Raw genomic sequence first — 24,889 nt, forward strand, 5'->3', positions numbered from 1 at the left:
CACTTGACATCCCCTTCCTTCGATCTGTTTGGAATACCAAGTCTATGGCTGAGGGCTTTTGGCTTTTTGAAGATCCTGTTGTGATCTTCAGGAAGCTGGCAAAACACAGCCTCGTAAGTTGCTTTACTTCTAGTGTCTGCAGTTAAAGTTTGACAGCTTTATCCGACAAACTGGCATGAAGGAGTCTGCTAGGACTGTTGTTGTAGTGGTAAAAGAAGGTACAGGACCTGCCCTTAGAGGTGGAGTGGCACCAACGACAGAGCAGCAGTTGGTCAAAAACAAGAGAAGGAAAAGCCCGGGTGGCAAGTAGGTGGGGTAGAGAGGTTAAGTGCATTAGGTAGAGGAAGACAAAGCTGATAACCTGGCTAAGCATGGCCACAGAACCAAGGATGTTAAAGACTAGGAAAGAAAATGTGGAAGAAAAAGTTCAAGAAATGGGAGGGGGAGAAGGAAGATCGAGACCTGGTAGCTGAAAAGGACAGAGGAGGAAAAATGGGACAGTGAAGAGCAAAGGTGGTGGTGCAATTAGCTTCTTTCCAGAGGGTAAAACATGTATTTTCAGATGGATGCTAAAAATACTTCAGTGAAAACAGGTGCAGAGAAGCTGAATAACGATAAGCGAAGGATGGGTTTGGGGGCTGCACAGTGCTGACAGCAGGATGCAAGCCATACTTTGAAAGTCTTGGATTTGTACGCTAGGTCACATCATACTGTAAACCTCCTTCCAATAACATATGGGAACTTATCTGGGGGTTGCTCATGTAAGCAAGTTGTATGTTGTCAAAATGTAAATATTTTCTTCCTTTTTTTTCCCTTAAATACAGTTTGTTTCCATAAAATGACATGAAGGTTACAAATTGTAAGCTGAAGTGAGCTTAATTATCTGCATACTTTTCTGTTCCCTGGGGACAGGCAATCTGGTGCTGGGGAATCTCTTGTCTTGGAAAGTTTTGGTTGTGTTTGTCAGGAGATGTCTCGATTTCCATACTAGTGTCAATCTCTAAACTCTTGGTATTATTTGCATGAGATTTTTTGGTACTTTGAACTGCAGTTGTAGATCCCGTCAGGAAGCCTTTCTATTTGTTCTAGATGTACAGCAAAAGAAAATCTGGTGGGGAAAAAAAAAATCACTAATTCTATTATCTCACACCTTTGGTACTGTTTGCTAGTGGAAGAAGAACCTAAAAAACCCCCTTTGATTGCGTCCTTGGTAGCAGTTGTTAGCGTGCAGTTGGATGCTCCTGGAGACCAAGTCATTTTGGTATATGCCAAACTTTGCTATTTAATTATGAATGTTGTTTTTTTCATCTGGGGATCTGGTATTCCGTTTGTAGAATTCAAGTGAGTAATGAAATACTCAACAACTGCTGTTGTGTTCTCTCTGGGTTGCTGGGTTAGACGTTGCTGCGCGTGGCTGGCTCTTGCAATCCCGCAGCTCCCGTAGCAGGGTGAGGTCAGTGTATTCCTCAGAACAAAGGGGTGAGATGGGCTGGTTTGTGGGGTACCGGCGGGCTGGCGTGGCTTTGATCTGCTTTGGGCGATGTGCTGTGCTGGGGTTAGTTGATTGCTTGTAGTGGGAAGTGGATTTGGTTTGGGTATGCGCTGTCAAACCTCAACCAAGTATTGACTTTGCACTGTGTCTTAGCTCTAGCTGGCATGGTTATTTCTGTATGCGTTTATCTCTGTCTTTAATGTATTATCTACAAATGTGGATAGAGGCCAAGTTCAAAGAAACTGAAAGCAAGAGATCAGTCACTTGGAGTTGTAGATAGCGGGTACTGTGGTGTAGTTTTGTTCTGGTACAGGCTATCCATTTGGCCGTTGCCATCTTCCCGTGTTTTCAGTCAGACTGGACTCTTTAATTGTGAATTGTAAAGATTGTATCCACTGCTTGGGTGTTTATTGATCTGGCAGAATTTAGATAAGTGAAAGTGGAGCGGTCCTTTGTTCACTGTGCATTCACCTGGAAGTCAGACAGTTTAATAACTCTGCAGGGAAGCAAACATTTGGGTGAAGATAAATTAACCCATTTAATTAAAAAACCAAAGAGTGCCTGCGTTCTAGCTATTCAAAACACACACGCTCAAAAGCAGTGTTGAAAATATTCTGATTTAGGTGATAAACTCTTTGGGACACAGATTTGTTGGGCATAACCCAGATCATCACTACTTAAGATAATTCTCTTGAGCGTGCTGGTCTTAAGTATGAGCAGCCATCCTGTACATAAACTTCAGGTTTCCGTGTCCCCACAGGCTGTACCCTCCCTCGCTTGAGTTCTGGACCAAGATGCCTGGGAGCGCATCCTGTCTTCCTTTGTACTACGGCAAGATAAGCTTTGTGATTATGCCGTTGCAGCATAAAAGACAAAAAAACTTGTCTTTCCTTTTGCACGAGGGGAGGAATTGTGGGAAATTCCTGAAGGATTAGTACCCTGTAAGTAGCACTGGAACTGCATCCACACGGTTGGTTGTGCTGTCATGTTAGCGACCACAGGCTTGCACTTACCCAGGCTTTATCTCGCAACCATTTCCATGCCAGCCGATGCAGAGGTAGAAGGACTAGTGCACTTGAGTGAAGGACATTTTAAGTGGGGTTGAAAATCAGGTTGGTGCAATGCTTTAGTTATAGCTCAAATCAAAGATGTTTTTGTAGCTGCATGGCTTTGAGCAGTGCCTTGTCTGGTGGTTTCTCAGCCTTAACTAGGAACTCTGATTAGGACAGCGATGAAAATAAGGGTGAAGAAGAAATAAGAACAAGATCATAGGTGGACTCGGATTTCAATGGTGAGCTTGCACGCACGGTCTTATTTATCTCAAAATCTTACATTTACATTCGTACTCAAAACTAATGGCACACAAAAACGCACCTCGAAGTATTTGTAGTAGCAGAGCGTAATCCTTCTTATCAGTGGACAGTGTCTTATCACTGGCAGGGTGAACGCAGCATGACTGATCTCAAATGTGCCGACTGACTGTCTGTGGAAAGAAAACTAAAAACCAGATGTGTAGCTAACACATTTTCAGAATTGTTGCTTTTTTTGTAGGTGGCTTGCTCTTCTAGGACCCTTAGCATTTGTCTGCGTAGACTGTTAGACTGCTTTTGATGTGCTTGACTTGGGTGGTCTTCACAATCTAGCAAATACCCTTTAGGCTTTTGAATTGTTTTTAGAAACCCTTTGTGTCCTTTTTAAACCATCAGAACTCTTAAAATAACAAACTTGTTGCCCTAATTCTGCTTTGGTTTTACTGGTGACAACCCTTAGATCAATAAGCTGGTATGGACTTAGACAAAAATAGAAAGCGGGCCTGTTATTTAAACAAAAAACCCAAACAAACAAAAAACCCCACAAAACCCCCACCAACAAGTAAACCTCGTGCGTTTTTATGTTTCAGATTTGGTAATGCCCATGGAGGTAATTAGGAAAGCACAGAATGAGTCAATACTTCTAAACCAGGGACTTAGCAGCGGTCCACTACTTCATTACCTGTAAATGTCGGCTTATCAAGGAAGTATAAGCTGGTTATTATTGCTGTTTTGTAAGTCTGTGTGAACTTTACTGAATACAACTCTACCGCAAACTGTTATTAGGAAGCGTGAATAGTTAGAGGAAGTTGGAAATACAAAGTACTGGAGTGTGAACAGGAAGGGCTGCCTTCGCAGTATATGCTTACCACCAGAAACATACCCTGAAAAATAACGCTCTGGATTTTATGGTTCCTCGGAGGATGAGTGTTGAAAGCCTGCAGCTCGAGAGATGGACTGGTGGGTGGCATGGGCCGTTCGGGCCCCATCGGTGCAGGTGCTGTGCAGGACTGTGCTGTCCTGGTTGATGCACGTGTTGAGGCAATAAGGGATTTCTCCCTTGCGTTGAAGTGGGACTGGAGCTGTGGTTTCCTTGCTACGTTCACACTAAATGAGTGAGTACCTTGGGATATCAGGGAATTCACAGAGATAACTGCTTTATAGGTGGCATATAAATGTTTTGTAGAGTGAAAAGCTTAATGTACTGCTTTGACATTTTCAGAATTAGTTTTGGTCTGGCAAGGCTTGGTATGTCAAAAATCCGAAACTCTGTGAAAGAGGAGAGGGATTCAGTCATGCAGAATTGTTCCAACTTGGAAAATGGTTCTTTCAATTTTTTTAATTAAAAAAAGTATTATGTTAATGCTTATACGCTCCTTATGTTAGCATGTAGGATAATTTTTTTCTGGCATGGGAGACAATATTAAAATTAATAATTCTTTTAGAGAACCTCAGAGTTTAGAGCTTCCTATTATATCACTTCTTCTCATTTTGTAGGTTTATATATTGTCTAATTTTTTTTTTTTATATATTGTGTGGCTTTAAGGAAAAATTCTGTTGGAATTCAGTATTTTATTTTCTTTAGATCTATTCTTTCCACCAGAATAAGGTTTTCCTAATTCCTATGAGGAGCTGAAATGTGCAGCCTTCTTGTTACAAAGGATTTGACCAGTGTCCTCTGGAAAATCTCCCTGCAGTGCATTACAGCGTATCTGCCTGGCTGTTTGCTGGATGTTGCTGCCCCTGTAACAGCGTGGCAGGAGGGAATGTGTCAGTACATCAGTTAATCACGCTTATTGTGTAGCATATTAGCATGAGCTAACTGTCACTGGTAGACTGTATTAATATACCAGGCTGTGAACTGGGGCAGCTGGAGAGCAGGCACGCGTTCCCTTCTGTTAACCCTGTTATAAGGAGCTGTAATTTCTGAGAGAGGAGCAAAATAAAGAGCTGGAGCAGTAACATCTTAAACTGCTGTGTTGAGGCTCATGAGAACCTCCTTGTCAGGACCCGAAGAGCTATGTTCCTTTTCAGAGGATGCCAAGATAGTGTTTTGTTCGTTCTCTTAACTTTTTCTTTGCCTGTTAAAAACGTCATAGATCTTTTTGAAAGCACAGGAGACGGGGCTGAAAGAGGTGATGAGAAGTCACCTGGTCCGTCGCTTTGCCTAATGGAATCACCTACATCTAAACCTTTTCTAAGAATTTTTTGGTTGAGTTGTTGTTGCTTTTTTAATATTGTGTTAGTTTCCTCCTGAAAAACACCATAAACTAGATTTTGGTGAAACTGTGGACTACAAGAGGGAGACAATCACAGAGGTTTTGATCTTACAAAGACTTTATAGAGTGTCTAAACTTTTTGTAACATTCAGCACAACACTTGCAAATTGAAGTTGTTACTGAAAGCTATGCCCTGTGCGTGCACAGAGCTGGCCAGCAATTCCCCTGGTGTCCTAAATTAATGGAAGGTCACGTGCTGACAGGCTGTAGAGCAAGTGCAATTTCTTAGCGACCTTTTTTCTCCACTTTATTGAGAGATAGTTTGTCTTTTGTATCAGGGCAATCAAAAATACAAAGCCTCACTAGAAGGGTACATAGGGAGATGTTAAAGGCTTGTCCTTTCTCAAACTCCACCTAGTAATGACAGCCAATTTAGATGCTTGTGATAATTTTCTCAGCAATCTCTGTCTTGTGTATTTTCATCATCTGAAATACTGGTTGTAATGAACGTGCCCTTAAAATGAATACCAACAATTTCTTCTCTTTTTACCTTTGTTGCAGGCTGTCTTCTGATTCATATACCCTCACCCTGCCGTACAGTGTTCATTCAGGTTTAGAAGGTTATTGTCACAACAAGAAAAGTTCTAGGTTTTCCTTGAAGGAAATATTTCAATTTTAAGTGCTAAAGTGCAATGATGGCAATAAAGGTGCTAGCTCACTGAAATGCTTGATACTGGCCTGATATCTCTTAATAAGAGTCAGAGCCGTTTAATTGAATGTAGTTATCAGAACACTGGCAGAAGAGAAACCTATACCAAGTTTGTTTTCAGACAAGAAAAATCCTAGGCCAATCCCCAGCTCTCTGCTGGTCAGACACTGCAAATAAATTTCAGTAGAGCATACTGGCTTATTAGGAATGATAACGCAGTTAATTACAGTTAAGAAATTAAGGTTGGGTTGCTTTCTATCATTGTATGCCTATAATTTCTTTAGATTAATAAACACTCATGCTCATATGGCAAGGGAAATAGTTTCTTGAAACTATATGTGATGAATATCTGCAAAAATCTGAATTTAATAGAAGCTTCCCTATTGTTCTAATTGTTGGCCTTCATCTTCAGCATGTCACCATAGTTCAAAAAGAAACTGTCGGTCCATACCCAATATGCTCAGAGGTGGTTTTTCTTCTCTAATTTTCAATAGACTGTGAACTTTCATTAATAGCACTTGAATATTACCATCGTAGCAGAAATAAAACCAGCAGATGCCTCAGGACAACTGTGCAGCTTTACAGCAACAACAACAACAAAATTGTTTGCATGTTGAAAACATTTCGAGAGTGCCACCAGATTTATTCATATATTGATCAGTTGGAATGGAAGATGAGAAGCTGTGATGTAGCCTGGGATTTGATTACTTTCCCCTTGGTGGAGAGCTGGTATACTATGTCTTGATGCCAGCGTACCTATTTGAAGTGCAGTCTGGTGGGGGGTTGTATAATGGTGCTTCTTTGGACCAGTCCATCTGTGTGTGCAGGATGTTTATTCTGAGGTGTGCATTGCCTTACGGAGCGTCAAAAGAGTCCGCTGGGCTGTAGCAGACACTGATGAAGTCTGATTTGAGTGCTGGACGGAAAAGAAAATTGATTGAATGGCTAACATTGATTCTTCAAAATCAGCCAGTAAGGGCTGGCTTTTATCTTTGTGCTGGCATACGTGTTATGGGATGCAGGTTCATGCTTGTTAGATAATCACCGTGTTTTGTTTCAAACTCGCAACAAAATGGCTGTTCACAAATGTGAGCCTTTCCAAAGAGGCTGCTGCAAATCTGGTTGGCATTTAACCTGAGAAGAAGCAGATGCTGTTTCATTTTCAAATGTAGATTGGTCTGGTTGAGGGCTTTATAGATCTGTTGTTTCTTGAGGAGTTTTGGGTTTCTATTTTTGGTCCAGTATAAGCATAGGCCTTCAAACAGTTCGTGTGCTGTCTTATAACTGTTGTACGGGGCTGTGGTTGATCTACGAGCTGACTGTTAAATCATGAGGGTTCTTGGGAATGGTCAGGAGAAGGAAGGCTACTGTGCTGTGTTTCTGAAGTACCACGTGAGACAAGCTGTTGGAGGTTAGCCGCTTAAAAATGCTCATAAAAATCTGTAACTGAAACCCTGAGCTATGTAATGGCTTGTATGGAAGTAATATTTTTCTGAATTAGCCTTTACGAATTCTTGCATGTGGGATGTTTTGTTTTGGGGAACTAGCAGAGTGAGTAACGCAAGTTTTAGAACAGCCCAGCCCTGTTCCCAGCCTTCACTAAGTGTTTCTGTAGTTGCTAGCCCTGGGTAGGCTTTGTTAGTGGTTGCATTGATGGTGAGAGGAGTAGTGTGGAAAACATTACGGGAAGCTGGAACTTTAATTTTTACGGCGCAGGACATCAGTGTATTATTCAGACCTTAATTCATTGTAGCCTAGTGCAGCAAACCTGATGCCTCTTAACTCCGTTTGAACTCTGCCTTTTTGCGGGCGTTCTCCATGTGTCTGAGGCTACAAACACTAATGCCAGGATAAAGAAGCATCATCTAACTGATCCAGTTAATATAAAATAGAAAATTTATCTGGATAGAAGCTGTATAAATGGCCATAACGGACAGGTCTGTGGATGAAGGTTTTTGCAAAGTAATTACTAGTAAAATATTTAACTGCTCATATTTAAGCACATGTTCCTGTATTGTGCTGACAATTAAACCAGGTATAAACCTTCAACGGTGTGCAGCTGTCTGGATGCAGTAGGCTCCAGTATTTTCACTGAAACAGTTAGGCTCAACCCACATGTTATTGAAAAATAATTACTTCAGTATGATCCTGTTTTCATAGACTCAGCACTTACACAGGTGCTGTAGGGAAGGATTAGTGGCAGCTGAGTAGTTTGTAGAGCAGAAACCAGCCCACAGAGTGATGAGGGTTGTCTCGATTGGGGGCGATCCCTGTTTGAAAACAAGGTGTACTTTAGGCACAGCTGTGTTGTTTACATAAACTAGCAGTGTCAAATTGAAAATAGTTATTTAAACTTGGAAAGAATTGGCTATGTGTTTTAAAACATTGCATGAGCCATCTAAATGCTTAGTTAATTTTGAGGTCATGTCAAGTAATACATATTCATGGACAGCTAATTTTGGGGAAAAAAAAAAAGATCGAACTCAAGGAAATGGAAATGTAAACTCAAGGCTTTATGCAGAGTTCTGGATCTTGCTGAATGGCTTTTAAGGAAACACGTAGTGTAGTTAAATGTTTGCATACGCCCATGCTTGGATTGTTTTAATTAAAAAGGTGAAAGCTCTGTGTAAACAAACACTTGTGTTTAAAATGGATTTTATTGCTATGGCTTGGTCATATACATTTCCTGCCGCTGATGCATCAAGTTTATGCTTTTTAAAGAGAGAAGCACGCACCGCCAAAAAAATTACTCAAATTGTTTTATTTGTTGGGTTTGAATGACACCACTCGATGCATGCCAAGCCTAAGGGTTGCGCAGCTCGAGGGAAGTCTGAGCAAGCACCTCTTTTCCCTGGCACCCACTGCCTGTAACACAACTGTGAGTCAGTGGAGCTTGTGGCTTGGCTGTTCACAAATGTGATAAATGTGCATTTTATTGAGTTAACTCCGAGGTGAAAGCCTTGATTTTTCCTTCCTTATCAAGACAGAGCATTGGTGAGCTACTGTGCTACAACGTGGTATTTCTCTCAAAACAAAGCCATTTTTGCTATAACTGTGGAAACAAGTTTCCCATGATGGGCAGGCACCATGCTGTAGTGTGTCTGTTTGTGTTTCCTTAGTTTGTCAGTGTAGACAAGACACAACTGTTTGTCTCTGGAGTTTTTCTTTTAATTGAAGAATGTCCCGATTGTTTCTGATAGTTGCCAACACATGTTATTTTTAGCATGAACTTTTGTGGTCAGTTAAAGTTCTTATCTTTAAAGTATTGGTAGTATATAGGTCTTTCCTTGTGGCTGAATTGAATCAGTTGCTTTATTGTCTACCCCATGATCTCCTTTGAAATCCAGAAATAGAGTTACAGCAGTGATCGTGTTACTGTTGAATATGACTATTGTTGGTGTGTTATCCGTAGCTTTCTGTAATCCAGCAGTTTATGTTTTAGCTTCTGCAGTACACGCTATCCTTTAGCATCTATTTGGAAGCACCCAGCTCACCTTTACTTTCTAAATCGATCAGATGCCTAGAAAAAGGAAAACTTGTGAGTGCTGCCTACCTATTTCTGTAGCAAAAAGGGGGAGCCATGGGCTATGGATGTGAGTAGTTGTCTTTTTGATCACTAAGGTACACAATGAGTTATATGAACTCTTAAAACAAAAAAAACCCTCAACAACCAAACAAGCCCAACTCCATGCATCTGTAATAAGTCTCTCCAACTCTCACTTTCTTTATTTGCCCTTAGACTGACATTATTGTCAAGCTCTAATGGAGAAGGGGAAATCTAACAGCTTTAAAATCACACAGTGCTGTCTGCTGTGTGACCTTTTTCCAGTTGATGGTTCAATTTATTTAGGTGATAAAGAAAACACTGAGGCATGTGAAGTCTATCTTCTTGACAGATGTGAGCTTACTGAAACTTTTTCCTCATCCTTTTCTCCTTCCCCACATTCACAGTCAGCCTTTTGTTTTTATAAAGTGATCCATATATTTTTCTTTGAGATTTAAATGCTTTCTAATCTTTTCAAGGTTTACAAAACTGCACCTGGCTGTTGAGGGTATGGAAAGGCAGCTAGACTGATAGTTGTTGAGGTGTACGGAAAGAAAGCTGTTTGCATTTTGTGTCAAGTGATGCATGGCATATGCAAAAGCCTTGGTGTGAAGCATGAGGATTTGGTCAGGTCTGTGAGGTTATTTAGAAAATACCATTCAATATGGAAAAAAAGGGAAATATCCAGTTGAGGTGAGCCGCAGTAACTGATAAAGATTACTGGTAAAACCTGGTCAGATCTTCTCTTGAAATCATGATGAAAACCTTAAAAGATTGCTGCTAAAAGTGTGTGTTATTGTTTGCTCCTCAGCAGTGATTTGTGTAAGGCTCTGTTTCAATATTAGATTACAGCTGCCAGTAAGTAAAAAAATAGTTTATTGAAACAGACTTAGCTTAACTACTGCTCTTATTAGAAGGATGCTAAACATTTCTATGCAGAGAGGTTTAGGCAGGCTGTAAAATAGGCTGCTGGTAGACTGCAGCTGTGGTTGAGGGATTTGGTTGCCTGGTGCCCACCCCTGGGAGCAAGGAACTACAACTCCTATGAAGTTAGATTGTTTCTTTCACCTTTTTTTTTTTTTTTTTTTTTTTTTTTTTCTCCCAGCTTCTCCCAAATCACAAGAAATCTTGAGAATCACAGTCTGTGTTTCCTGTCAGGAAGCTTGTTTTACATTGAAACACCAGCATTTTATGAGATGATGTGGGAATGCTGGTATCAAACCATTTCTCAAGAGTTATTCTGGAACAGCACTGTTCTTTAAATCCCTGGGTTTTTGGGGTTTGTTTTTTTCCCCCTCTTATTCTGGAATATCTTCTTTGCCCTAAGAGCAAAAACTCCTGAGCAATGTCAGAACTGCATATCATGGGTTTTCTCTATCAGTAATGATATGTTAAACGAAAGGTGCCTTAGTAGGATTTTTATTGAGTATCCTGTTGGAATAAGTAGATTCTGTCATGCACCACTGACTCATTTCAATTGGAATACCACAGTTCAGTAAAATAAAATAATTGAGTCATGGGTTTCTTACTTAAAGTGTGTCTGATATCATCTTTAGCAATAAAATTTTATGAGGGTGAAATGAATTTAGAGAGCTGATTAAATATGGACAGCTCTTTTCCTCTTGTGTTGGGGTGGCTCTTTGAGCTTACAAAGAAAATAGGAGTTTTGAAAATACTTTCAATAGATAAGCATTATTGAATTAGAAACATCTATATCTACGGTTAGATGTTTTCTCCTGGGTTTTGCGATGCCGCCTACTTTGTAGGCAGTCTGTTGGGTAAACACACCCTGGTTTACTTCAAATATTTTTTTATCTGTGTTAGCTCAAACCACTAATTTAAACTCTAAAGCTAAGCTGGTGATTTTTGTTTTTTTCCTCCCCCTCTTCTTTTCCTAAACTGAATTAGGAGAAATTTGTCCATTGTGCTATCTGGACAGATAGGTGCCAGTAGGAGCTTCCAGTGAAGGAGAGCGGATGAGCATTTGAGAGCAGTGACCTCTGTCATTCAGATTGCATTTTTCAAGAAGGATGTCTGTCTACGACTGAGGTGACTTGGGACCACCTGAAACTTTATGCAGAGGTCTGTGGCCTCATGCAGTCCTGTTTGAAACAGCAGGACGTGACTGATACAAAGGTGCCAGCAAAAGTCCCCACCATTTCCATGTACTTTTGTGTCAATAAAATTACATCTTTGCCAGTGTGAACCTCTGCTGAGAGAAGGCAGACAGGACTGAAATGGTAATGGCAGAAGAGTATTTTCTTCCTGGTATCTGAATTCTTATCGGGAACTTAAACCTTGTTTTTAAAAAAAGAACACCACAACAAACAAACAAAAAAACCCCAACAATAAAAGACAACTAACCACTTTATTTGTAGATTTCTTGGTTAATTTGCCTCTGTGAGCCCTTTTGGACAAGGGCTAGTACAAAGAAGCTTTATACAGCCCTGAACTAGAAATTTCTAATATTGGTGTTAGTAATAAAGTAAATTGTCCACACCAGGCTGGACTTTACAGAAACAGCCAGAGCCTGGGCTGCCTTCTCCAGGTTAGTTTCTTGTGACCAAGGAGCAGCAGCAGGGATGGAGCCCCGCTGACAGTGGCCAGTGATTTGAGCGTGGACCTGCTGGCTACTGTAAAAGATACCCGTAGTTTTACACTGGCCTAACACCATATAAACAGCACTGGTACCAGTCACTTAACGTGAGCCTTTACTAGGTGCTGTAGCATAGTTTCATGGGTGTAAACACACACCCACGTGTAGGTGAAATCTCGATGACAGTGGTGGTAGAGCTCACTATTGTCCTACATTTACAGCCAGTGTGCTAGTCTGGGGTAGCCAAACAGATACCCGCTCTGGTGGTGTGCTGCCGCCGAAGATTCAGACCCTGTTTATGACACACTCTGGACCCAAGAGGAATCTGGCAGAAAGGGGATTGACTGGGAGGAGCAAAGAGGGATTGCAGAGGAAAGAAGCTCGTTTGGGGGCCACCATAAAGATTTTAAATAGCACAGGGGGTGTCAAAAGCAAAGGAGGGCTCAGCTTTGCGTTTGGAAGAGTTGGCTTTAATCTTTTCGTTTCCATGGTCCTCGGTATTGTTTCACTCCCCGGTATTGTTTCACTCCCCGGTCTTCCTGATACCTCTGTTACAAAGCAGAGGCTTCTCTCTTGGCATCAGTGTGCATCTTCCAGTGATTTCAGGGAGCTTTGGGTAAGGCTTTCAGCAAGGTATTTAGAGCTCAGCTGTCTTTGTGAATTACCAGCACATTTTCCTGTATTGAGATCATGCCACTGCATGCGTGACTTATGTCAAGTTTGGCAGGCAGTTTGCAGCCCTGGAATGCAGTTCGGATGCAGGTATCCTCTCGTACTGAGCTGCTTGAGTGCACTGGGTGCAAACAGAGCCAAACCAGCAAAGCTGCAGCAAAGCGAGCGGTGTCTGCAGCAGCAGGCAATGAATGTGACCAGGACAAGGCTGCAATTGTTGAGTTTAAAAATGAAGCTTCTAGGTTAGAGTTTCTTCTTGGTTTCTCTCTTCCCGCCCGCAGCGTTTGTGGTTGTTATTTTTTGATGGGGGTGTTGTTTTTTGTGTGTTGGGGTTTTTTTGTTTGTTTGTGGTGGTGTGTGGAAGTACATTTGATAGGTTTTTTTCTTTTTTCTTGCAGCTCCCAGAGCAGATTGCCACTCAATTCCTCCAGGGCAGAGGGGGAACTAGCTACAGTTGGTAGCTGCAGATGTAAACACTTGCTGCCTGCCCTGGAGAGTCGAGCTGCTACTGGCTGTTTCAGACAACAATTCTGACACCCCTTAAATTCTTGCCGAGAGTAATTGCTGCCCCTTCCCACATCCCACCCCAGAGGAAGTGGAATTTCAGCAAAGTAGCCTTGGGTTTTTTCGTAATGCTTTGTCGCTGCTGTCAGTCTCTGGGAGTTCTCAAAGCTAGTCTTAAGAACCTCTCCTCTTGTCTTCCTAGTGAAAGAAGCTTTCCTTTCCAGTAGTGTCCATCCTGTTCAGCAGCAAGTTCAGTTCAGCCTGGGGACTTTGGTCTGCATTGTTCTGGCCAGTCTTGTCCTATTTGTTTAGAATTGCTTTTGTCTTTGTTGAGGAGGACTCATAAATGATAGCATTTCCTCCAGGAATTCGGTTGTTGATGTTAATGTAGTGTCAGAAGACCACCGTGCTGTGTGCTTTCCACTTTTTAAAAAATTGTATGTGTTTGAAAGTGAGATATACACACATACAAAAAAAGTTCAGGTAAAGTAGACCAACACGGAACTGATTAGTCGCACCTTTTTTTTTTTTTTTTTTTTTTTTTTTTTTTTTTTAATAGAAGTAACTCCTGTATTAAACAGGGGTAAATAATTCTGCCTCTCATGTGGTGGCTGTAGAGTTTCCTGAGATCTTTAGAGCGGAGTTGAGAAACGCAAGTTATCATTGCTGGATTTCCTCTTCCTGTACAGACACAGCGCTTGGCTGACACGCTGTGAAATGTATACCAGTTATCAACATGTTTTCAGTTTCAAGGGTTATTCAAAAATTCCTTTTCTCAGCTGTTCAGGGAAAAAAATTATAGAGACCATTGACACCAGAAGGATCTGTCATGACAGTGTTTTCCACGTTTTTTAGAGCCTTTGCAAAGAGGCTACTGAAATATTAATAGCTTTCTGCTTTGTGAGACGTCACGTCGCGGTAGTGTGGTCTCTGTATCCTTTCAGTGTTCCTAAAACACATGTGGTTTAGATGCCTTTCATATATATTAATACAAAGTGGCTGGTTGAGTAGTCCATGTTCTCCCAGAGGAGCCAAAACTCACTTCATGGATCAAGAAAATACAGGGCTATAAGGCAATTTACCATTCAGGCTATTGTGGAGGAGGGTGATTTAAAATGTTGTAGTGGCTTGAAAAAAAGAAAAGCCCAAAGCAGTGATTGAAATCGCAATGACTGAGTTAATGTGACAACTCTCCTTTTCCTCTGTTGGGTCTGTTGCAGAGGTGATCGTGCACAGTTAATGTGTTGTGCGCAGCTCAATGGTACCTGTTTGCAGGACTTGCTTTGAAATTAAGAGTGAGAGATCATTTATTTAATAGCATTAAAGAATGAGTTTCTGATGAAGCAAGTTAGGTGTTAAACACTTTTCAGGTGAACCATTTACTTATGTAATTATCTCTCATTTACATTATAATAAATGTTTCTCCAGGGAGTTTAGCCAATCATGAAATGCAATTAATTTTCAAATGCTCTTCAGCAACAATTGACACTCCAGAGACCGAAATCCCTTGTCACTGCGTATGTTTTTAAACTCTCCTGCTAAAGGGAAGCTGTTTCAGCTTGGTTGATCATGCAGTTGCTAAATTCTAGGGGTTTTAACAGTGTTTTCATATGTGCCTATCACTACGAGTCTGGAGTGCTGGGCTGGTATCTCCCCTTAGTTTCCAGAGCATGGAAGAGGTTCAGGAATTAAGCCCGGGACTCCCTTCAGTGAAGATGGAGTTCAAATGCTCTTCATTTCTGTCACCGACTCTGCTTGCTGTATGATGCTGGCTGGGGCACGTAGCCAGCTGTTTTGCAGTTTGTCCATATGTAAAATGGGAGTAACATAAATCTCATGTCTCTAAAGGTGTACGTGGAGACGTGTGGGTGGAAGGAGCTGGTTGGTGACTGTGTAGTGTCTGTGGATGGCAGTCTAAGTATCATGGTGCTTAAGTTTACTTAATTCACTTTCTAACCTAAACGTTGTTACAGTCACTTTTGTTCTAAGCCTTATTAGTGTGCTGATAAGATAAAATAATCTGTGGAATTCCACCTTTTACAACTGTACTTGGTCCAACAGCTTAGGAAGCTTTTCAGGAATGGATTAATTTTATTGTGGCATTCAGTTTTCAGTTTAATTGCAGCTGTGGTTGGAGTAGGGATCTGCATTTGAGCGGAGCTGGCTTTTTAAAAGTGAAAAGGAACAAAGTGATGTTGTTAGCCCTCACCTACTCAACACAGACCTGTTCCTGCATGCTGGCTCTGGTTTTTCTGATGTTAAGCCTTGGGTCCTGATGCAGATACTGTTCCAGCCAGGCTGGACTGCAGGGGACAGATGGGCTTGGATTGAAAAGGGCTTACAGCCAGCTGCAGAGGCTCCCCAGCCCCGAGCGTTTGCAGATCCGAAGCGGTGGAACCTGCAAGTCTCGTATTCGGAGGCTGAAGAGGAGGAAGAGCTTTTATCCTTTCATGCTTGCAAAATCCAATGTAGGAAAGCTCTTGCCAGTGATATTCTCTCTTTGCAGCAAGCAAAACCACTTTGGTTGAATTTGCATTTTCCTGAGGCTCTCTCTTCAGCCGGGGGTGAAGCGGAAAGGAGGCTTTATTTACAGAAGTTGCTTTCAGAATGGATCTGGCACGATGATATTATCTGTAAATACATCTTTGGGCATCAGACATCTTTCCACTTATTTAAAAACATGATAGCAAGATTGTCTGATATGAGAATGAATACTCGACAAATTCCTATAATCTCTTGTGTTGCATTGGAGTACATGTGCAGTTTAAAATGAGTCCATATCTGCTGTTATATCATCCTGTTGCTTCCAGCAGAATACCAGCACTTTTATTTTGACCGACAAATTTTGTTACTTGCTGTTTAAACTGACTTCTAAACATAAGAGATCAGAATGCTCTGGACCTTCTGTGTTGTTCTTGGGGGTGTCTCTGCGACCAAACCTGGCGGGATTCAGGTCTGAGCTACTTGAACCGTTCATATGTTCACTATAAATACAGGGCACTGGTGAGTTTCAGGCAGCGTGGATTTTTTAAGCCTCTACACACAGATCACAGTCAGATCATTATGTTGATCTAAACCATTTTGTAATCCTCTACAATCTGGGTTTAAAGACTGTTACTAGTGTCACAAATAAAAGCTTGTGACTTCTTTAGTTCTCAGGATAAAAGAAGACACGTACTTTCAGAGAATTACATACTAACATTAAAGCAACGTAAACATGCAGGAGTTTTTGAGGGTGGTTATCCCACTTTTCAAGACTGAGTCCTGAATTCACAAGATTGCAAGAGAGAAATTGATTAATTTAAATTTCATGGTCGACCACGTGCTGAAGAAGCCAAGTTAAACTAGGAGGGCAAGGCATGAAAGGATCTTTTAAAAGCCTTTCTCAGTAACTCGAAGCTTTAAACATGGCTACAAGGAAGTGTATTTTATTTATTATTTTTTTAAAACTGAACGTATAGGAAGGAAACCGTTTTTTGTCCAGATAAGTCTCAAGTTTAGAGATGGAAATGGATAGAAAGGTACTTAAGAGTTCTGTTTTCTAAGGTCACGAAAAGCCTCTTCAAGATGATACCTGAAGGCACAATGGAAAGTGATTTCAGCTATCATTAGCGTTGGTGTTTGTGCTAACTGGCCTGGTAACTGCTGTCTTCCCATTACAGACAACCAGCTTCCAGCCTCCATTATTGGGAGCGAAAGCAGGGGAGGAGGGCGTGGGAAGGACAGCCAGCAGGCATCCCTGTGATGGATGTGGCTGGGTTTGGCCTGGACTCGGTGGGGTGATTGGATATTGCCTCTGACCAGCATCCTGGTCCTGATTTCCTGCTGTTGGATTTCTGCCTGCAGTTACCTGAAGGAGTTCCGCACGGAGCAGTGCCCTCTTTTTGTGCAGCACAAGTGCACTCAGCACCGGCCCTACACTTGCTTCCACTGGCACTTTGTCAATCAGCGTCGTCGCAGATCTATCCGCCGCCGGGATGGTACATTTAACTACAGCCCTGACATTTACTGTACCAAGTATGATGAGACCACAGGAATCTGCCCAGAAGGAGATGAGTAAGTAAAGACTGCACCCTGCTTTTCAGGCATTAGGCTTTTGGGATCAGTCCAGGTGATGATTCCAGTAGAGAGGAGGCAAGTCAGCAGTAAAGCAGCTTTGTAACATACGTAACATGAGAACAGATGTAAAAACTGTAATAGCAGCCCATGTGCTCCAGGCCTGCTGCAGAGGTGGTACTGAGGGTGACTTAGATGGGAATTCAGCTCTTGTATCATTCACTGTCCTCGTGAGCCTTGGCATCTTCAACGAAGCTGAGGTAGGAAAAACAGCTCGCTGACAAATGGGCTCAGAAAGACTCTGTTCCCCTAAGTCCCTGACTGCCAAATAATAGCTCATGCTCGCTAGCAGTGTAGCTTAGTTTTTCACAGACTGAAGAAAGAGGAGGAGGTTTGTCCTCTAGTCTGCCCCCGAATTACCTATCCTCAGCTTTTTAAATCATATCCATTACTTGCCAGTTTATTTTGTCTTCCTAAACTTTTAAGAAGCCAGTAGGGAAGTGACAGGTACCCAGAATAAAGCAACATGAGGAAGAGTTTGTTTGAGTGGTTCTTCTCTCCCTGGGACTACAGTAAGTTTAACTGGAGCAGACATGCAAGTGTTGTTGTTGTGCATGTGCCAGACTCGAGCAATTAAAGGGTTAACCCAGTAATATCACTTCAACCACGTGACAGATATGGAAGAATAAATAGTGTAGCCAAACTGTGGTCAAATATAGGGAGTGTTTTATATAGAGATGCTACAGAGAGATGGAATTTCAATTCCCTTTCACGATGCCAGTATAAACACATAGAAAAATACTATTTGTTGGGAAAACAATGTGGTTTTTTACCCAGTTAGGTAAAGATCTTGTGACTTTAGCAGAATGGAATAATCCCCCCAGCCTGAAGCCTCAGTTTCAATACTTTCATAGTTGTTAGAAGAGGACTTTTGAAAGGCACCGGAAATAGGATATTTGGGGGCTTTGGCTTCTAGTGGTTCATATCTAGTTCAGACTCTGTGAATGGAAACCTGCCATTTCAGAACTCACTGCTGATTTGTATTTTTAGCTCGTGCTAATATCTAAACTGCAATATCTAAACTTTACCTATTCCATCTTGTTCTTCCGCCCGCGCCCCCCCCCCCAGTGTAGATTGTTCTTTTCCTGCCTAAGAGGGGAAACAAAGCATAAGTTAAAATGGTAGTGTTGTAATTCTCCTTTCTTGTCCCGTGCTCTGCATAAAGGATGCATCTGGCTATAGTAGACTGTTGCAGCCCTGTAGGAGTACATCAGCAGGAAACAGTAACAGCACGAAGTCTAGATGGGCTGCTGAGGAAATGGTATGTGCCATGTGATGTCCCTTCAATCACGGCTAGCGTATCAGAACACCTTGGCTGTCCCTTTGCTCTCTTCCAGACCTGTGGCAGTCACTAGACTAGAATAATAAGCTGCTGCTGGCTTAATAATCCAGCTGTCTTTTTTTTCTGGGGAGGGGAACTATTACTTGTTGTGTAGTGGCAGGTTTAGGGCTTCTGTGTAGCGTTGGAAGGCACAGCATAAGAGAAGGGGCAGAGTTAGCAAAGGTGTTGTCAACTGCAGCATCCTGTATTGGCAATATGTCATCTGGTAGCGTTGAGTCCATCACTTGTGTGACTAAACTTTGTCTGTTCTTCCCCTCCTTCTGTACCTCAGGTGTCCTTTCTTGCATAGAACTACTGGAGACACAGAGAGGAGGTATCACTTGCGCTACTACAAAACTGGAATCTGCATTCACGAGACAGACTCCAAGGGAAACTGCACAAAGAACGGAGTTCACTGCGCATTTGCTCATGGGCCCCATGACCTACGTTCTCCAGTGTATGACATCAGGTTAGTAGAGGTTGGGGCTCTATATTTAAAAGGTAATTTCTGTACCGAAATGAAGTCAGGTGGTTGAAGGACAGTACTACTTCAGCGTGGAATGCTTAAGAGTTGGAGTCATGATGGTATATCCCTTCCTAACAAGGTAAATCTACAAAATCTCCAGGGAAGATATGCAAAATGGGGAAGGGAGGACACTTTAAACTAGTTGTGCTTGGAGTCTTTTGGGGCTGTGTGTCAAAAATAATGCATCTGGAATGCCAATGAATGAAGAGCATGTGTTGCAGTTGCTGTTCAACTAAAGGTGTTCTGATGAAAAATGCAGGAACAAAGTGCACCCACTTAGGAATTGTTACCATGCTCCAATATGTCAGTTTTTATACACATTTATCTGTCTCTTCATCTGCTCAGTCTGTATGTTCATTTAACTCTGTCCACGAAGGGAGCTTCAGGCGATGGAGGCTTTGCAGAATGGTCAGACTACATCTGAAGGTGGCATAGAGGGTCAGTCTGCAGTCGCTGCTAGCCATGCTATGATAGAGAAAATACTGAGTGAGGAACCAAGGTGGCAAGGTGAGTGTCACTTAGGGTCTGTGGGGTTAGGAAAGTCTATGTTTGTGGAGCACCCGCTCCTGTCAAAAACTTTGATATAGTAAATACAGCTCATGGTCATTTCCCACTAACTAGCTGCTTCTTTTGCAGAAACAACGTATGTGTTGGGAAATTACAAGACAGAGCAATGTAAGAAACCCCCCCGTCTCTGTCGCCAGGGTTATGCCTGTCCCTACTACCACAATAGCAAAGACAGAAGAAGAAGCCCAAGAAAACACAAATACAGGTACTGTCATCCTGCACAGTCTTATTTCCCAGCTGAATGGTGAGGTGTAGTAGAAATCTATAATGAAGGATCTAGGATTTTGTCCACGAGGTAGTTTATTTTTCTTGTGTTTCCAAGGCCTGTACTAACTGATGCGAGGCGCTATTATTTCTGCCTAGGAGGACCATAACAAACTAAACAAGTTTTCCGGTGTATAGGAACCAGTATCTCTAATAAGTGACCATTGCTAAATTGTGTTACAACTCTGATTTTGTAGCAAACAGAACCTGTGTCTGGCTTCCCCTTACTGCATAACTCCTGCTTTAGAAAGCAGTGCAGGAAAAAGGTTTAATCCCCATCTAGAAACAAAACTCATACACAACAGTGGTTTCATGGTGAAGGATTCAGAATCATCAAGCTGCTTGTTGTGTGTGCCTGGTGTTGGGGACCGTGAGGCACGGTGTGACCGTTACTGTAGCTGGACATGCATTCCTAGCCAACTGCTAAAGACTGTGCTTTTTGAGGCACCAGGGAGTCCTCGTCACTCAGCTGTCGCTGAATTTTTCAGCATGCTGCGTCTCCCTGAACGCATTTTATCCAAGTTGTAGGCCCTCATTTCCTCCAACACAACAGAGCTTTTGTTGTGGTCTCAGTGGGGCTTTTCCTTAGTTCCTTTTCGAAAAACATAAGAGCAGACCCAAAAGCCAGGAGAGAAAAAACCATGGGTGTTCTCACTTCCCTTCCCCACCCCCAGCATTCACAGAAATTTGTGAATTGGCACTGAAATCCTGTATTTAAAAAAATTAAACAAATGAAAATCAAATGAAGGTTAATCCCAACGCTTTCAGGAGAAAAAGAAACACCAAGCCAGTCTTCAGGCAGCAGCTATGTGCTTTCTGCCCCTGCCTGGGCCCTTTGGGAAGGGAAAAGGTGGAAGCTTTTCCCCTCCTGATCTCCACTCACTTCTGTGTAGCTTTCCCCACCCCCGGCTGATGTGGCTGCCTTTCATGCAGGCGTTTGCTGCTGCTGCTATCTGCTTCCCTCTGCTGTTGTTTGAGGGAATGGTTAAGAGCATAAAGAGCAGGGGAAGTAGGTCACAGAAAAATTCAGAACCGAGAAAAAGAACTGTTCCTGGCTGGGAGAAAGAAAATGGACTTGCCTTTTCCCCAGTGACCTGACTCAGCCTGTTTTCTACATGGCCATACTATAACCCTGGAAACATACCACTGTAAGGGTATTATGTGTTTTAGGATTAGCCAATTAACTTATTAGCTTTCTATGAATGTACAGTTCCAAAACAGAAACCAGACCCAGCATCTCTGACACTAATCACATCAGCTGCTAATATTGTTAAATTATGTTGGTTCGAGTTGTGTTCAGTTTCAGTTAGAGCGTTAAGCCATGTTTCTTTCATCGGGAAATTGGAAGAAGGGGAAGAAGATGCAAGAACAGCAGGGTGGGTGGGGGCTGGGATAGCAGCAGCCAGCCAAACAGATTGTGCAGCTGACGGTGGGCAGCCAAACCTGCCTCGCCGTTGAAGAATCATAGAATCATAGAATGGTTTGGGTTGGAAGGGACCTTAAAGATCATCTAGTTCCAGCCCCACTGTCATGGGCAGGGACACCTTCCACTAGACCATCCAACCTGACCTTGAACATTTCCAGGGATGGCGCATCCACAACTTCTCTGGGCAACCTGTGTCAGTGTCTCACCACCCTCATAGTGAAGAATTTATTCCTAATATCTAAACTAAGTCTACCCTCTTTCAGTTGAAAGCCATCCCCCCTTGTCCTGTTGCTACACACCCTTGCAAAAAGCCCCTCTCCAGCTTTGTTGTCGGCCCCTTTAAGTACTGGAAGGCTGCTGTAAGGTCTCCCTGGAACCTTCTCTTCTCAAGGATGAACATACCCAGTCTTTCTGCCTGTTGTCTTAGGAGAGCTGCTCTGGCCCTCTGGTCATTTTTGTGGCTGCCTCTGGACTTGCTCCAACAGGTCCATGTCCTTATGTTGGGGCCCCCAGAGCTGAACACAGTAGTCCAGGTGGGGTCTTGTGAGAGCAGAGTAGAGGGGAAGAGTCGCCTTTCGCAGTCTGCTGAAAGGCAACAAAGCTCAAAGCACATTTTTGAGTCTTGATGCATTCTCCTGCTGCCTTATTTACACAGATCTTCGCCATGTCCCAGTGTGAAACATGGAGACGAGTGGGGAGATCCCAGTAAGTGTGAAAATGGAGACTCATGCCAATATTGCCACACTCGCACAGAACAACAATTCCATCCAGAGGTACGGTAACCTCCTCACTCTATTGGGTAGCTCACTAGAAAAGCAAAAGCATTCCAGTCTCATGAAGTAGATTAGCGTGCCAGCTGGGAGAGTGTGTGGGCTGCTTGTGGTGTGGTCCTGGGACACAGAGAAACTGCATGTGGAAGCAAGCTGAAATTCAGCTGCTTTACAGGTGTGCCCTCTTGTTAGGTAGACCATATGGGAGGAGGTAAGAAAAGTAGGGGAAAACTCAAATGTAAAAGCGGTCTCATTTATGGGGGGCCTTTTGAAAGCATGATGTGGGTTTGCAGGTGAACATACAGCATCTGTTTCCTTGAGGAAGAATTCTTGGTTAACGATGATCGCACTAAACCGTAGATAGCCATGAATTAATGCTAAAAAACACCAAACTCTTAGTTGTGAGCATGCCCAGAGCATTCCAACATCCTTACAGAAAGTGTAATTAAGACCTTGTCCTAGTCTGCTTCATGTTACAGTGTTGAAAAGCTTTGATGTGCCTGTATGGGCACAGTAACCATTGTCACCACCTGTCAAACTGGAGGGAAGGGGAATAATCCATTTCCTACAATCTTTGTCGATGGTTTGTTATTTTCATTGCAAACACGTGACTGTAACTTTCTGTGCTGGCATCTGTCGACTGTTTCCTACTTTTTATCATTTGTAATATCCATGAAGCTTCCAGGGGGACTGAGGGACTATGGCAGATGGTGACCTTTGGGTGAGCTGATGTGTGACGGGTTGATCTTTGGGTGAGCACTAGCTGTGATGGGCGTATTTTGGTTGTTTTAACTACTAGTGGGTTTTCCATCCTCTGAAGCAAAGCACTGAAATGGTCACTCTGAATTCTGCTAGCCTTTGTGCCTTTGATCTGTGTTCCTATCTTGCGGTTGAGTCTCTTCATAGTACTTTTGTACCTGGGCTGCTGGTCACTGTTTTTTCCTGTTCATGTCTGGGTTTTTTTTGTTTTTTTTTTCCCATCCTTAGATCTACAAATCCACCAAATGCAATGATATGCAGCAGTCTGGCAGCTGTCCCCGAGGACCCTTCTGTGCCTTTGCACATGTAGAACGTACGTGGGCTGCTTCTCTTGTCTTTTGTGGATATTTAAACTATGGAGAGCTTCTGGCCAAAATAGATAGTTTAAAATACTGGGCCGCTAAACTAGAGCTTCTGTGAAGGATTTTCAAAAACAAAGTATTAACTTGGATAATTCCGGTAAAACTGTGCTAGTGTGGGAGGTGTTGGCAGAGCTGAAGGCAGTTAAGTAGTCTGTAGGACTCAGCTCTCACTGCGCTGTCTCTTGAAGTATTTCCCTCTGTTCCCTCTCACTTGCTTAGTTCTCTGTACATCAGTTTAGGAGGAGAAAACTGCTTTTCATCTGTACGTGGATGAACTGTACCTAGCTAAGTTGCAAAGCGTTTTATTTTAAAAAGCTGAAGATAAGATTGCTAATTATAGATAATGTATTGATCTGCTTTAAAAATTAAATGCTGTTTTACTATTTATGAAGTTTTGCTTAGAGTTTAAGTCTTTAAGTCAGGTTGGAGAAGGAAAATAGGCAGCTTTTTTGTCCGCTTTTCCTCAAATCCTCTTTTCTCCATAGCTCCCTGATTTATAAGGCATTATTTCAATCCTCTCTTTCATCATCTGTAAAGTAGCGATGCTGTTTTGGTTGTGGGAGCTCAGTATTCAGGTGGGTACTAACATTCACAGATAAACAGTTAGCTCCTGTTCCTGTGGCTCCTGCTCAATTTCTGCACTCCAGTTTCACTGTTGAATTTGCAGCAATTAGAGCAGGTTACTCAGAAGTCAATAGATTGGCTCTGATACTGACTCACTACATGGCCTTGAGCAAATCTTTGTTATTTGATTATCCTTTGTAAATGGTGGAATTAGTAATTGCTGCCTTTGTCAAGGAATGGTGAGAGTAAATTCCCTACAGGTTATGCAGTTCCTTTTATAGGCAGCCTTGTCGACAGGCAGTAATTATAGCTAGAGCTGTGGGCTATAATGGCCCAAAACACAGTAATGCAACTGCACAGTATGATCCAGCAAGCTTAAGAGAGAATGAAGCCTTGATAAAGAAACGGTGTTTAGCAAACTCCCATGTGTGTATAACATAGTATTTTTGTTTAGGATATGCCTTATTCCTAACAAGATTACTGCACTTGATGCTATACCGCTTTGAAGTGGTACAGTAGCCATTCTGTGGCACTTAGGTCATTCCAACCTGGTTATTGCTTGTGCTGTCTTACACAGTTGTATCTTTTAGTCCTTTCTTAGCAAGGTAAACACTGAGGGCCTAATTCAATTAAAATAACAGGAGTGCATTTATTAGATCTGCTCTTAGCATGAGTTTTGCTGATTATTAGCAAGAAATGTGTTGCAACCAGCACTTTAAAGATACTACTATACAAGCATGTACATGTCAGTTATATAGTCTTTGTAAAGATGCTGAGTTGTGTTAGATGTAAATACAAGTCTACAGCATCTCTTACTTTACCTTCTAAGCCGATGACGCTTTATTTTTGTATATGCCTTTCTATGTACATTACTTCTTTTTGGTAATGGTTTGTACTGGAGCACAAATGGAAACTTATCTCCCTCAGCTACTTATAATGCACCCATCAACTTTGTGCCTAGCAATGAAGGAAGCTCTGCTTAATTCAAGACAGCTGAATGAATAACACACAGTTCATGCAGAGAAGATAATTTTGGAGCAGCATTAATGGGCTAAGGAACAACACAGTGTACAAGTGATAACAGTAATAACATAAGGAATATTAGATAAGTAGTAGCCATTTGCCAGATAAGGTTTCTCCTTGCTTCTATACTTATAGTAGGTGCTTG

At 42.1% G+C, this 24,889-nt stretch overlaps 1 protein-coding gene across 7 annotated transcripts in view; it reads left to right on the forward strand.

Annotated features, from left to right (window-relative positions):
- Positions 1 to 24,889, forward strand: part of UNK (unk zinc finger) — a 44,607-nt gene that overhangs the window by 1,829 nt on the left and 17,889 nt on the right. For all 7 annotated transcript variants that reach the window (XM_056326832.1, XM_056326829.1, XM_056326828.1 and 4 more), the window contains exons 2-7: positions 16,893 to 17,102; positions 18,776 to 18,952; positions 19,386 to 19,516; positions 19,646 to 19,781; positions 21,922 to 22,039; positions 23,024 to 23,108. In XM_056326832.1, the coding sequence (XP_056182807.1) occupies positions 16,893 to 17,102; positions 18,776 to 18,952; positions 19,386 to 19,516; positions 19,646 to 19,781; positions 21,922 to 22,039; positions 23,024 to 23,108 (857 nt within the window). The remainder of the gene's footprint in view (positions 1 to 16,892; positions 17,103 to 18,775; positions 18,953 to 19,385; positions 19,517 to 19,645; positions 19,782 to 21,921; positions 22,040 to 23,023; positions 23,109 to 24,889) is intronic.

This window comes from Falco biarmicus, chromosome 1 (assembly GCF_023638135.1).
Source record: "Falco biarmicus isolate bFalBia1 chromosome 1, bFalBia1.pri, whole genome shotgun sequence".
NCBI lineage: Eukaryota > Metazoa > Chordata > Aves > Falconiformes > Falconidae > Falco > Falco biarmicus.